Source organism: Pygocentrus nattereri, chromosome 25 (assembly GCF_015220715.1).
Source record: "Pygocentrus nattereri isolate fPygNat1 chromosome 25, fPygNat1.pri, whole genome shotgun sequence".
Taxonomy (NCBI): Eukaryota; Metazoa; Chordata; class Actinopteri; order Characiformes; family Serrasalmidae; genus Pygocentrus; species Pygocentrus nattereri.
Genome location: NC_051235.1, coordinates 25301062 through 25316486, shown reverse-complemented (window position 1 = coordinate 25316486; position 15425 = coordinate 25301062). Strand labels below are relative to the sequence as shown.

Genomic DNA, 15425 nt, shown 5'->3' with positions numbered 1-15425 from the left:
GCACACTACTGTTAATGTAGAACTACCTCAACACAACTGTTCAGGTGACTGTTCACTACTGTTAATGTAGAACTGTAGCTCTACACAACTGTTCAGGTGACTGCACACTACTGTTAATGTAGAACTACCTCAACACAACTGTTCAGGTGACTGTTCACTACGGTTAATGTAGAACTGTTCAGGTGACTGTTCACTACTGTTAATGTAGAACTGTAGCTCTACACAACTGTTCAGGTGACTGCACACTACTGTTAATGTAGAACTACCTCAACACAACTGTTCAGGTGACTGTTCACTACTGTTAATGTAGAACTGTAGCTCTACACAACTGTTCAGGTGACTGCACACTACTGTTAATGTAGAACTACCTCAACACAACTGTTCAGGTGACTGTACACTACTGTTAATGTAGAACTACCTCAACACAACTGTTCAGGTGACTGTTCACTACTGTTAATGTAGAACTGTAGCTCTACACAACTGTTCAGGTGACTGCACACTACTGTTAATGTAGAACTACCTCAACACAACTGTTCAGGTGGCTGCACACTACTGTTAATGTAGAACTACCTCTACACAACTGTTCAGGTGACTGTTCACTACTGTTAATGTAGAGCTACCTCAACACAACTGTTCAGGTGACTGTTCACTACTGTTAATGTAGAACTACCTCTACACAACTGTTCAGGTGACTGTACACTACTGTTAATGTAGAACTACCTCAACACAACTGTTCAGGTGACTGTTCACTACTGTTAATGTAGAACTACCTCTACACAACTGCTCAGGTGACTGTACACTACTGTTAATATAGAACTACCTCAACACAACTGTTCAGGTGACTGTACACTACTGTTAATGTAGAACTACCTCAACACAACTGTTCAGGTGACTGTACACTACTGTTAATGTAGAACTACCTCAACACAACTGCTCAGGTGACTGTACACTACTGTTAATGTAAAACTACCTCAACACAACTGTTCAGGTGACTGTTCACTACTGTTAATGTAGAACTACCTCTACACAACTGTTCAGGTGACTGCACACTACTGTTAATGTAGAACTACCTCTACACAACTGTTCAGGTGACTGCACACTACTGTTAATGTAGAGCTACCTCTACACAACTGTTCAGGTGACTGTTCACTACTGTTAATGTAGAACTACCTCAACACAACTGTTCAGGTGACTGTTCACTACTGTTAATGTAGAACTGTTCAGGTGACTGTTCACTACTGTTAATGTAGAACTGTAGCTCTACACAACTGTTCAGGTGACTGCACACTACTGTTAATGTAGAACTACCTCAACACAACTGTTCAGGTGACTGTACACTACTGTTAATGTAGAACTACCTCAACACAACTGTTCAGGTGACTGCACACTACTGTTAATGTAGAACTGTTCAGGTGACTGTTCACTACTGTTAATGTAGAACTGTAGCTCTACACAACTGTTCAGGTGACTGCACACTACTGTTAATGTAGAACTACCTCTACACAACTGTTCAGGTGACTGTACACTACTGTTAATGTAGAACTACCTCAACACAACTGTTCAGGTGACTGTTCACTACTGTTAATGTAGAAGTGCAGCTCTACACAACTGTTCAGGTGACTGCACACTACTGTTAATGTAGAACTACCTCAACACAACTGTTCAGGTGGCTGCACACTACTGTTAATGTAGAACTACCTCTACACAACTGTTCAGGTGACTGTTCACTACTGTTAATGTAGAGCTACCTCAACACAACTGTTCAGGTGACTGTTCACTACTGTTAATGTAGAACTACCTCTACACAACTGTTCAGGTGACTGTACACTACTGTTAATGTAGAACTACCTCAACACAACTGTTCAGGTGACTGTTCACTACTGTTAATGTAGAACTACCTCAACACAACTGTTCAGGTGACTGTTCACTACTGTTAATGTAGAACTACCTCTACACAACTGCTCAGGTGACTGTACACTACTGTTAATGTAGAACTACCTCAACACAACTGTTCAGGTGACTGTACACTACTGTTAATGTAGAACTACCTCAACACAACTGTTCAGGTGACTGTACACTACTGTTAATGTAGAACTACCTCAACACAACTGCTCAGGTGACTGTACACTACTGTTAATGTAGAGCTACCTCAACACAACTGTTCAGGTGACTGTTCACTACTGTTAATGTAGAACTACCTCAACACAACTGTTCAGGTGACTGTACACTACTGTTAATGTAGAACTACCTCTACACAACTGTTCAGGTGACTGTACACTACTGTTAATGTAGAACTGTAGCTCTACACAACTGTTCAGGTGACTGTACACTACTGTTAATGTAGAACTACCTCTACACAACTGTTCAGGTGACTGCACACTACTGTTAATGTAGAGCTACCTCTACACAACTGTTCAGGTGACTGTTCACTACTGTTAATGTAGAGCTACCTCAACACAACTGTTCAGGTGACTGTTCACTACTGTTAATGTAGAACTACCTCAACACAACTGTTCAGGTGACTGTACACTACTGTTAATGTAGAACTACCTCAACACAACTGTTCAGGTGACTGTACACTACTGTTAATGTAGAACTACCTCAACACAACTGTTCAGGTGACTGTTCACTACTGTTAATGTAGAACTACCTCTACACAACTGTTCAGGTGACTGTTCACTACTGTTAATGTAGAACTACCTCTACACAACTGTTCAGGTGACTGTTCACTACTGTTAATGTAGAACTACCTCTACACAACTGTTCAGGTGACTGTTCACTACTGTTAATGTAGAGCTACATTGAGTTTGTTGGTTAATGAATAGAATGGTGTTGTGTGTGTTGAACACTGGAGCTGAAGTGAGCAGTTGTTGTTGTGGTGAGTGTGTTGTGTATGAGGAGCTGAGCAGTGTGTATAAGTGTGTATATGTTTACTGTAAAGCTGTCTGTATAAATAATGAGCAGGTCATCACCGTGTGAGTGGACGCTCTCAGTGACTGCTGTACTGCCCGCAGTAGCCTTAGCTCAACAGAGCTCACCAGCTTGTTGGAGATGAAGTCATTCTTATTAAATATCTTGTGCGTCTGTTGTGAGTTTCAGGCGTCTGTGTTGAAGCTAAAATGTAATTGAATGACTGCTGACTGCAAATTACAGGTTTATACTTAAAATATTAATATGTAAATATATACTTTATTTGGATAACAGAGCACCGTCCACAAACTTTTGGCCAAAATACAGGGTGCTAAAACGTATTTGTACAGCTCTTTACAACTGAATTCATATATGAATTCACTAATAATGTTCAACAAAGCATAAAATACAAAGAGCATGAAAAAAAACAAACAATAAACAGCCCCCCCCCCCCCCCCCCCCCCCACCCCCACCCCCGCGAGCTGACTGACACGAGAATAAGATTCGGGGCTTTAATGAAATGTTTCGGAATTTAGACCCGGAAGCTCCGCTGTGACTCGCGCGCTGCAGCCGCTGTGTAAAACGGAGCGGTCACTTTTTTAAAATAACGGCTCAAAAACGACTTTCAACATAACACGTAGCGTAACGTAACGACGTATTTCAACGCAACACGCTTAAAAAACAACATTTCCCATGTAGCCGCGGTGTCATGCCTACATTCTGGCCACGCCCACCATCCGCAGCGCTCCGCTGCCAGCTGTCCAATCAGAGAAAGCGAATTAGCATCCACCAATCAGCGGCCGGTCCTCGCACGATTAGCGTTCTACTTGTTCTTAAAAGTTGAGTTGCAGCTAAATACAAAACGGGTTGCAGTTCCTACGGACATCTAGTGGCGAACTGCGTTATTACTTTTTCGCTCAGAGGTCTGGAACAGGGGGCCCTCACAGGCTGGTAGTATGTCATGGTCCTCACAGCGGATGCCAAACCTGTATGTGTGTGTGTGTGTGTGTGTGTGTGTGTATATATATATATATATATATATATATATATATATATATATATATATATATATATATATATACATACACACACACACACACACACACACACACACACACACACACACACACACTAACCCTAACACTGTAAAGTAACTCTAAAACTGAATACAATGAACATCTAGCTGAAGAATGGAATGACTTTCTCCAATGAAGGCTAGTAATTATGCCATGGTGGTTATACTCATTTTGAATGTGTATATAGACTGGAATATTAATATGTACGTGTGAGTGTGTGTCTATAGACTGGAATATTAGCTTGCAGGTTTGTCACATTGGGTGGAATGACTACACAGCAGTACAGATACTGGACAGAATGGAATATGATTTAATGTGTAGATAAGAACATGGAAAGAGCAGTTAATGCGTTAAATGGTCAAAATTGGATGCTACAGTTACTATCCATCCATCCATCCATCCATCCATCCATCCATCCAAGCCGCTACTCCGTCAGGGTCGCGGGGGATGCTGGAGCCTATCCCAGCAGTCATCGGGCGGAAGGCGGGATCCACCCTGGACAGGTGCTACAGTTACTATGTAAAGGGGAATTCCACAGATTTTTCAAAATTTCTCCAAAACTCTGTTTTTGATATGAGAAGTAATTTGCAGTGTTTTACATGTTTAACAGCGTATCGTAGAGAAGCTTTGTAGGCTTGTCCCAAGAAGAAAGCAAAACCAAATTTATTGAGACGTATCTTTGTGCTTACAAAACAGCAGATGCTCTAATTTCTGACTACCACCTGTAGAGGGCAGCAATGAGTAATTTTTGTTTGATTGTTTATTTGAATTCTAGCCCGGTCAGTCATCAGTTCGGAGCTAATAAGTCACAACAGCTAGAAAGCAAAATAGCTTCTCAGCTAATGTCCATGCTTTAGGCTTGTACTTTGTCATGATTGTGACAGGCCTATGGATGTCTTTACAGCGGTGGAGATAAGATCTAGAGTTTGTGATGGAGATGTCCTTTATTTTTTTACTAGCCAAAATGACCAGTGACAATTCATGTGTCTTCTGAATATTATATGCACTGTTACTGATGGTAAACTAGTATTCAGTCTAGGAAAAATAAGCTGTCTTTCGCCCTGCATATAGCACTCCACCATGAAGATGTTTTTAAATTTATGCCAAAATCAGATTGGAGGAGAATGGTAAAACAGTGTGGCAGACATTATGACGCATATTTGTAACCGTTTTGTGCAATAACTTTGTGTGAGGTAAATGCGGCTGATGTCTGGTTCCTAATACTACCACTGTGGACAGTCCTAGCTTGGTAAGTTTCTCTAGAACAGAGCATTTCACATCAAAATGCTCTGAATGAGTTACAGCTCAGTGGTTTGCTTGTGCAGAAATTTGAAAAAGTCAGTGGAGTGCCCCTTTAAGTAAATCACTATCAATTTGGGTGAAGGAATTTAGACCTACACATTTAGAAGTAACTTGGAACAGTTAAAATTTTATATATTTAATAATGTAGAATTCATTGGTAGTAATAATGAATACATTGGAATATAATATTAACTTCCAGTTATTTTGCATTTAGCCCAGAAATAAGCTCCTGTTTTAAATGTGATCATAATTCTGCGCAGTGTTTATTTTTCCACCAACTTTTCCACGACTGCGTTCTTTAACCCATATCTGCGGTTTATGGTTTCATTTCAGAAGCCGTGTCTTCGATCACGTGGCCTCGGCATAGCGACCATCGACTGTAAACTTGAGGGTCACCCCAGCAACACATGAAAATCAATGAGCGTGCAGGAGGTTCGCAAACGCTTGGAAAACAAACAGGCGTGAGCTATCTTTACCTTCACGACGTTTGTGTGAACGTTAGTTTCGCTCCGTTTTTCTACTTTTGTGAATGAAGGCGTTTGTTCTTAGCCCAGGGAGTGACTGGCTGTAATTGGCTGGCTGAGAGCGGCGATGCGATTGGACATCTGGATCCTCGTGTATATTCACATCTCTCGTGATGTGCACCCTCTGCGACACGTGCCACAGCTCTCCCTGTTTTTGCATATCTCCTCCCATTCAGCTGAGCCTCTTTATTCTCCAGCTCTCCTCTCACTCATAAAACAATGTGTGCTCTTCCCCCGCCGTCCCTGCCTGCACACAGACATTCTCTCTCTCTCTCTCTCTCTCTCTCTCTCTCTCTCTCTCTCTCTCTCTCTCTCTCTCTCTCTCTCTCTCTCTCTCTCTCTCTCTCGCCCCCCCTTCACTGTGTTGCTTGTTCTTGCGTTCTGTAGTTCAGTACCGTCATTAGAATGTATTAAAAGCCTAACATGCTTTTAATAGACCCCAAAGACAACAAGCATTTGTAAATCTACCACTTTTTTTTTTTTTTTTTTTTTACCATCATCGACATTACACAAAAGGTCGAGGTCTCCTTTAGACTTGCTGGTTATTTTCGATAGTAAAAATGTAATAAATGATTAAATAAATCATAGCATATCATTTTTTTCATTGGTTGAACTTTCTGGAAAATTCTTTATCATCTGAGACACTTTGCCAGTCCGAGCCCCGGTACCTGTCAGTACCACTGTAAAGAATTCTGAGTCGGCAATGACTTTGTTTACGTCTCTATGATTGAATTAGACAGAACCTTTGAAAAAGGGGTGGGAATCCCCTTTAAAGACCGCTGATGATCTGCATTTTTCATTACAAATAGAGCATACGCTGTTAGGAAGAAAGGTTCTGTGCAGGGACATTTTTCCTTCATCAAGGTACAAACAATGTAAATGTTGCCTCAAAGGTACAGCAGCGGTTTTAAGGTCCAGTGAACTTTAAATAAGTTTTTCCAGGTGAAAAGTACATATTTGTACCTTTTTTCATAATCTAATGTTTTAAAACAGATCAATAAAAGCCTGGAGATGATGGTCTGTGGAGTCACTACAACTAGTGGAGTTTGGTACAAATATGTTCCCTGACTAAAGGTACTGAGATGTACCCTTGATGGTACCACCCCAGTGACGGTGTTGTCCTGTTTAATTGTATTTAGTGCGGTACAATATGTGAAATGAGGCTGTGATTGATAGCTTTGTTTAAATGTGGCACTGCTGAATCTTCCAACTTATGACTTCAGAGCCACAAAAAATTGTATTGTATATTGTGACGTGCACTATTGTGATGTTTTGGTAAATCATGTGAATGGTGTGTTTTACTTCCGTGTTACTTGGTTACTCTACGTAGTGAGTGAATTAACTGGCTGTTTTGCTCAGGTGAATTGGTCAGTCGTGTGTGTGACTTGAGAATTTCGATTCTGATCTGTTTGCAAAAGATAAGCCTGCACCTACTTCGTTTGCCACAGTTGAGCACAATGCATTGAACGGGTAATACAGATTTATTTCTGCTGTGGTACATTAACACTGACTAGATAAATAGACTAGTGTGCGGTAGAGATGTCTGTACTTCAGTGTATATTGCCTCTGCTAACATTTCTAAACTGTAACTGCATTCTTTTGCAAATTGTGTACAGATTGGGCTGGATATCCATTGTATGTTATACTTCCGTCATGGCCCTTCACAGAGCTCCACACCCTCTTCTCCTTTTATATTTGATTATAAATCCACATTTTCTCTGCAATAACCCCACCTTTATTGCATATTTCTTCATATTTATTTTCTGTGCGTTAATCCCAGTTTCTCCTCATCCATTTCTTATGAATGCTTCATTAATGGATATTTATGAATTGATGTAATGTTACTGTACTGCACACTTGAGCGCAGAAGACATTCACATAGTTCTCCCCCTTTCTGAAAATATCTTGCCTCAGGGAAAACCGAATGCATCTCGAGCTATTTTTAGAGCAGCCAATTTTAAAACCCTCCTTTTGAACAGTGCTGCTGATGTGAAGCAAATAAAGCCATTGAGAGAGGCACGTGGCATCCCATGCTATTTAAAGAAGCATGTTACTGGGAGTGGGGGCCCAGGGGACCCTTTGAAGCCTCTGCTGCAGCATCCAATGAAGAGTGAGGATCCCGCTCTGCGGACGGAGAGGGGTGTGCGATTACATAATGCTGCATACACGGGAACGTCCAAGGGCAGCGAGGGATGTCTCTCTCGCGCTCTCTCTCGCTCTCCTCTCTCTCTCTCGCTCTCCTCTCTCTCTCTCGCTCTCCTCTCTCTCGCTCTCCTCTCTCTCGCTCTCTCTCGCTCTCTCTCTCGCTCTCTCTCTCGCTCTCTCGCTTGCTCTCTCTCGCGCTCTCTCTCGCGCTCTCTCTCTCTCTCTCTCTCGCGCTCTCTCTCTCTCGCTTGCTCTCTCTCGCTCTCTCTCTCTCGCGCTCTCTCTCTCTCAAAAGTTTTCTGAGTTTGTAAGGGGAGGATTGTAGTGTCGGAGGAGATGATGACGGAACCCACGTGAACAGCGCATGTAAAGAGTGTTTGTTTGTTTGTTTATTTATTTTAAACCATAGCGATCAGGCTATGTTTGTCACAGCCCTCTGTGTATGAAGTGGACTCATGCATGAATAGAACAGCTCCGTTTGCAGAGTGGGTTCATTATAGAACCAGATTCAGCTGTCCGTAATGTTTTGTGGTGAATGGGATTGTCTGAGCATGGCACACTGTAAACACGTTTGTAGAGCTGCAGCGATTATTTCTAGAACCGTTATCCCCCCCACCCCCCAACACACTATTCCCCCTAAAAGCATCACCGTCTTTCCTTCTGTACCATTACTGATGTCTTTTTATGGTGCCATGAAACATCACCCTCCACTGTTCCTATCAGAATGTGTTATATAAGCCTTGTGGAGGGTTGTAGAGCGTTTTCAGAAGCTTCGACACTGATTTGTTGAAACTTTGTTTTGCATAATCAACGTTGGTGATTTATCAGCTTTGCTGACCGAAGGTGTATTTACAGCATTCACTTTCCCCGACACAAATAAAGGAAGTGATTTTTAACGCGGTGGAATCTTCACATCAAGTTCAGTGTGGTTTTCTAAACACTCTAAGAAGGAAGGAAGAAAGAAATGTCTTCCTTGAGTAGCAGCGATGATGGATTTCTTTTTTCTTAAACACTGCAACTGAAACGTACACATGCTGAGTACGTGCAGTCTACACACTCATAAAAAGGCCCTACACACTCACGAAAAAGGCCATAAACAGTCTCTATGGTTGCACGAAAGTGCTCACCATCATTCCCCAGCTTTTCACGTTCGATAGATTACGTTTTCTATTACCTCTGTGGTTTTAGTCAGAGCAGAGGTTGTCGTTTTAACGCACTATACAGTGCAGAAAATGGCTTGGATTAAATTTTTTACACCATGTTATTATACCTGTGTGTGTGTGTGTGTGTGTGTGTGTGTGTGTGTGTGTGTGTGTGTTTTTTTTTTTGAAAGCTTGGCATCATTTTTGCGTGAACTAGCCTCAACACTTCAGCCCTAATTTGCTGTTATGGCCTTGCTCCAGTGGTTTTAAACCTCATCTCAACCTAATGTTGATGAACACAGGTAATAATTTAAACTCATTTCCCTGTTAAAAAATCTATTCAGTCTGTTGACTGAATAGATGCCAATGGGCAGTCACTGATTTCCTCGAATGAACGTTTGCAAAAGTAGGCAGAAGAATGAAAACCCTGGTCAGTTTACATGTTTCTTTTTTCTAAGTGAAAATCAGTGAACACATTCTCCACAGGGAGCTTAACCTGGTGCACAATTTATATTTATTTGCTTAGTTTAACATTGAAAATGTGTGTCATGAATGTTGTTTTATTATTATTATTATTATTATTATTTCAAATATGATACATTCAGCAAAGAAACAGTAACTGCTTTAAAATGTGCAGGAGTGTTCTTTGTAGAGGAGGTTTTAACTTGTTTTCAGTTAGAAAATCAACACCACATGTTATTTGACTAGGGGTGCTCAAACCTTACGTCTGTATTTGACTGTATAAAGGGAGCTCTAAACTACAGCCATCACAGAAAACCTGTTTCTGCTGTCTGTGCAGTTGGACTGTGAACACATGAATTCATGAAAGTCAATGTTTATAGTAGAAATTTGGCGACTGCCCAGTGCCTTTTACTATATCACTGTTGTCTGGGTCAAACCCTTGTATCTCCATTTTTGATGTTTTTCAGTTTTTGACATGATTTGAAATTAATTGTCGCCTTTTACATTGTGTGTAAATTTCATGATGAATGGAGCAAAAGAAACGGCCCAAAATTACTTGGGGGGGGGGGGGGGGGGGGGATTCTGGTTCCATTGACTTGCATTAAAAGTAAAGCAGGTTTTTCCTTCTCCTGTAAAGTTACCATTTCGGAGAAACGAGGTTTTGATCCGGCAACAGCGATATGTGAGTTTCTATTCCACAGGTTTTCTGCTGCTTTTCCTAGTGAAACATTGGAATTATTATCTGTGATGATCAGCCTTGTGCTCCATTTGTGGCTGATAAAGATTAGCTGAAGAATACAGGAGCATTCTTGTAGTAGTCCACTCTGATCCGTAAGCAGCGTTTGCGTAAGTGCCGGGATGGAAGCCGGGCCAAACGTGCAGCCAGCTTGCATCGATGCCGGCTGCACAGCTGCATGCTTGGCCTGGCTGCCGTGCCCCAGTGCGGTGTCGGGGGAGAGTGGAGACTCGTTTGTATTCAAGCGCTGCAGCTGTTCCAGACGAGGCTGCAGTGCCTGCCTGGTATTTTTAATCTCCCGTTCTTTTTTTAGCCCCACGGAATGTTTTGCGGCAGCAGCAGCACCAGCATGCACTGAGAGGGGGCGTCCTCACTCTCATAAGATCATGTATCAGTTGACCAGATTCCTGCATTTCAGTCTGTAGGTTGCAGTTTCTAAAGAAGAGGAAAAGATGGCACCTAAAATTCCTTGTTCACCTTCAGTGTGTTAGCTTTCTGTGATGGGTGTCGTTCAGGCTGGGCATGTAGGAATGATTGATTAATTAAGTCTAATGTGTGCAGCTAGATGAGACGTTAGTCCCGCTGCAGTGTCTTTGCATACAGTACAGTGCAAAACTTGGAGACCAGCATTCATTTATTTCACTTCCATTCAAAGTGAACAGTAAGTAGAAGTTGACAGCCCATTGTTCTGAGATCACCAGTTTTCCTTTGATTTCCTCTTCTGGAATTTCACAAGAAAACTGAATAACATACTTAATGCCTGTGTGTTTTTTTTTTTGTTTTTTTTTTTTTGTTTTTTTTAAATAATTTCATTTTCAATAAATAAATAAATAAATAAATAATGAACGGTGGTCTCTGACATTTGCTCAGAATTTTATAAAGAGAAAAATATCGGAACAGTTTCATTCCGTTCGTAACAGATCTTGAGAAGATTAACAGCTGATGTGTAACGGAAAACACATTTTTATTTCTCAAATCAGTTCTTTTTGCTGTGTGGAATGCCCTTCTAAATATAGCTCAAGCTAAAAGAAGCGAGTTCATAAAATGGTTCAAAGCCAGACCCCCCCCCCCCTGCAGATTCTGCGCTGATGTGAATGATGACTGTCCCCACATCCTCTGAATGGAAACGCAGGGGTTGCAGGGCAGGCCTGGAACTCTGCTGAGCCACATAAACATCACATGCGCTGATGAGCGACGAGCTCGAGCCATCCGCATCTTTCTACAGCAGCCTGTCAATGAACAGGGTGGCGTTCGTTGACTTTAATGTTCTGCGCTTCCTGTGGCCGTTTTTATGACGCGTTATTGATGTGGATACACTTTGGCCGTCATTGCGAGCTTCTTACCCATTCAGTATATTTCCAGAGCCCCTCGCCCATTGAGTAATTTGCGTTTAATTCTGGTCTCGTTTAGAGTCAGGTGTTGTAAATGTGCTTAAATATAACTGGAAAAAATGTCTCCCTTGCCTCTAACTGTGTGTCGCCCACCCTCCCCCCCCCCACCCCCACAACTATACTCTCCGTTTGCTGCTTGCCTTTCACTCTTCCTTGCTATTTTTAGCTGCCCCCAGGATCAGTCCTCACTCGCCCCGCCCTCATGCTGTCTTATTGTTCGTCATCCTCCCTCCCTCCCCTCTTTTTCCTCTCTTTTTTTTATTTTTTTCCTCTCTCTCTCTCGCTCTCCTCCCCCCCTACACTGGATGCAGGAGGCTGCTCATGTAAATCTTTAATCAGCGCTGCCTCCTCTGACACCAGCCATACCAAGGTCAAGGGTGGCACTGTGAGGGCTGTGCCCCCGATGCCCGCACAACACTGATCACGAAACGGGGGCTTTTCTTGCTCTTTCTATAAATGTGATGCAGGCCATCTCCCTTCATGCCTTCCTCCCAGCTATTTTTACAAAGAGGTGAGCTGAGGGTGGTGTGGCAGTTTGATGGACCAAATGGCTTAAAATAGCCCTGTTGTCTTGGTGAGGACGCCCGGGCAAGAGGGGCAGAGGAACACACTCTTTGTCCTGCTGTTCTCCTGGTACCTCTGCCGGCTAACAGGGCAGCTATTACAGCCCAAGTACAGGATAATTTAATTGTCCATAGAGGGGACTTTAAAGTGGACTTTAATGTGTGTGTGTGTGTGTGTGTGTGTGTGTGTGTGTGTGTGTGTGTGTGTGTGTGTGTGTGTCTGTCTATATATAAATGTGTGTCTATTGCTCTGTTCATCATGGAGTTGTCAGGAAATGTAAAGGGCAGCTGCTGTTTTCAGATTATGTAGGAAAAACATTGCCACCTCCAAGCATCTTATTTATTTGGCTATGTGATGAAGACTGTTAGTGTTGTAATAATTATCAATATACCCAAAATGTATTTCTGAACATATTGAGGATATTGACAGTGTTTAAAGAATTCTGACTAACTGCGTTTCATTAAAGGCATAATTAGTCCTAAAAAAATGTTCCAGTTTTTATTGTTTTTAAATAGCAGCTTTTGACATGAAGCACTTTTTGTCTATTAAAATATCGGGATGCGTGCCATGTTTCTCCTCGCTAACCTTCACCTCCTTCTTTCTCCCCGCAGTTGTAACTGGGGCCACAGATGGAATCGGGAAAGCCTACGCGGAGGAGGTAAGATTCCAGGGGGTTTTATTCTTTTTTTTTTTTTTTCTTCCCTCAGTCTTTCTCTCTTTTTTTTTTTTTTTTTTTTTCCACTTCACGGAAATCACAATGAGTCATCAGTGGAGAGGTCTTAGCGAGAGATCAGTGGAGGACTCCACTCTCAAAGGCATACCTCATGTGGCAGACTCACCAGCAAGCCATCAACACTGCTGCTTCTTCGTAGACCTAGCCCCATGTTTTGACCGCTGTTAGGGCAAAAGTAGTTCCTAGAAAATTCTATGATTTTGTACCACTTCAAGAAGCCCTTTATAGCCCAGTACACTTCAGTGCTCATGTTCATTAGTGTTTCACTGGAATGATTCATATGATGGTCTGATTCTTTAGAAGCAGCATTAAAATGTTTTGTGGAGTCCTATAAATATGCACTTTATGTGCACCATGCACTTTGTTATAGGTAATATACAGTATCTCACAAAGGTGAGTACACCTCTCACATTTCTGCAAATATTTTATCTTTACATGGGACAACACTATAGAAATGAAACTTGGATATAACTTGGTCAGTGTGCAGCTTGTATAGCAGTATAGATTTACTGTCCTCTGAAAAGAACTCAACACACAGACATTAATGTCTAAATAGCTGGCAACACAAGTGAGTCCACCTCACAGTGAAAATGTCCAAATTGTGCTCAAAGTGTCAATATTTTGTGTGACCACCATTATTATCTAGCACTGCTTTAACCCTCTTAACCCTCTTAGCTGCACAGGTTGCTACTGGAATCCTCTTCCACTCCTCCATGATGACATCACGGAGCTGGTGGATGTTAGACACCTTGCGCTCCTCCTCCTTCCACTTGAGGATGCCCCACAGGTGCTCAACTGGGTTTAGGTTTTACTTGGCCAGTCCATCACCTTTACCTTCTGCAAGGCAGTTGTGATCAGGTGTGTTTGGGGTCATTATTGAGTTGGAAAACTGCCATGCAGCTCAGTTTCCGAAGGGAGGGGATCTTGCTCTGCTTCAGAATGTCACAGCACATGTTGGAATTCATGTTTCCCCTCAAAGAACCGCAGCTCCCCAGCGCAGACAGCACTCATGCAGCTCCAGACCATGATGCTATCATCACCATGCTTGACTGTAGGCAAGAGACAGGTGTCTTGGCACTTCTCACCAGGACACCACCACACATGCTGGACACCATCTGAGCCAAACAAGTTTATCTTGGTCTGTCAGACCACAGGACATGGTTCCAGTAATCCATGTTCTTGGACTGCTTGTCTTAAGCAAACTATGTCCGGGCTTTCTTGTGCGTCAGCTTCTGAAGCGGCTTCCTTCTGGGACGATGGCCATGCAGGCCGAGTTGATGCATTGTGCGGCGTATGGTCTGAGCACTGACAGGCTGACCTCCCACTTCTTCAACCTCTGCAGCAATGCTGGCAGCACTCATGTATCTATTTTTTGAAGCCAACGTCTGGATATGATGCTGAACACGTGAACTTCTTTGGTCGACCCTGGCAAGGTCTGTTCCAAGTGGAACCTGTCCTGGAAAACCACTGTATGACCTTGGCCACGGTGCTATAGCTCAGTTTCATGGTGTCAATCTTCTTATAGCCTAGGTCATCTTTGTGGAGAGCAACAATTCTATTTCTCACATCCTCGGAGAGTTGTTTGCCATGAGGTGCCATGTTGAATATCCAGTGGCCAGTAGGAGCGAATTGTACCCAAAACACCAAACAGCCCTGCTCCCCATTCACACCCGGAACCTTGTACCTCTAATGAGTCAAATGACACCAGAGAGGGACAACAACACAATTGGGCACAATTTGGACATGTTCACTGTGAGGTGGACTCACTTGTGTTGCCAGCTTTTTAGACATTAATGTCTGTGTTGAGTAGACGAAATGCAGAAGCAGGAATGTGAGGGTGTGAGGTACTCACTTTTGTGAGATACTGTACATACATTTCTCTCTCTCTCTCTCTCTCTCTCTCTCTCTCTCTCTCTCTCTCTCTCTCTCTCTCTCTCTCTCTCTCTCTCTCTCTCTCTCTCTCTCTCTCTCTCTCTCTCTCTCTCTCTCTCTCAGCTTGCTCGCCGAGGCTTTTCCATCGTCCTCATAAGTCGTACTCAGGAGAAACTCGACGAGGTGGCCCAAGCCATTGGTACGTACCATAAAGATGACACCCTTCATTTTCACTCGTGTCCTACCGTTTATCTGTGTGCCTATTAAGAAGGTGTGTTAGAGACCAACTGATTTTAGAGTTAATTTTGGTAAAAAAAAACAGAATGATGAAATATTCATATAAGCAATACTAACCAATCCCAGTATTGCCTGTAGCATCACCTCATTCAGATCGATGCATCACAAGGCCTTTGGTTAGTTTTTTGTGCTCAGCCTGTTTTGCTGTAGGATTGGGCCGTTTAATAGTATTAAGGTATGTGACGGTACGTAAGAATGACAACAATATGTTAGATTCCTGTTCCACGTCGAAATGGCCAAATAAACGGTTTCCGCCCATCTATATTTTAGC

The 15425-nt window shown here is 42.4% G+C and overlaps 1 protein-coding gene across 1 annotated transcript in view; it reads left to right on the top strand.

The window, feature by feature from the left end:
- hsd17b12b (hydroxysteroid (17-beta) dehydrogenase 12b) overlaps positions 1-15425 on the top strand; it is a 61688-nt gene that overhangs the window by 24602 nt on the left and 21661 nt on the right. The window contains exons 2-3 of the mRNA XM_017686803.2: positions 12864-12910; positions 14981-15056. Coding sequence (XP_017542292.1) covers positions 12864-12910; positions 14981-15056 — 123 coding nt within the window. The remainder of the gene's footprint in view (positions 1-12863; positions 12911-14980; positions 15057-15425) is intronic.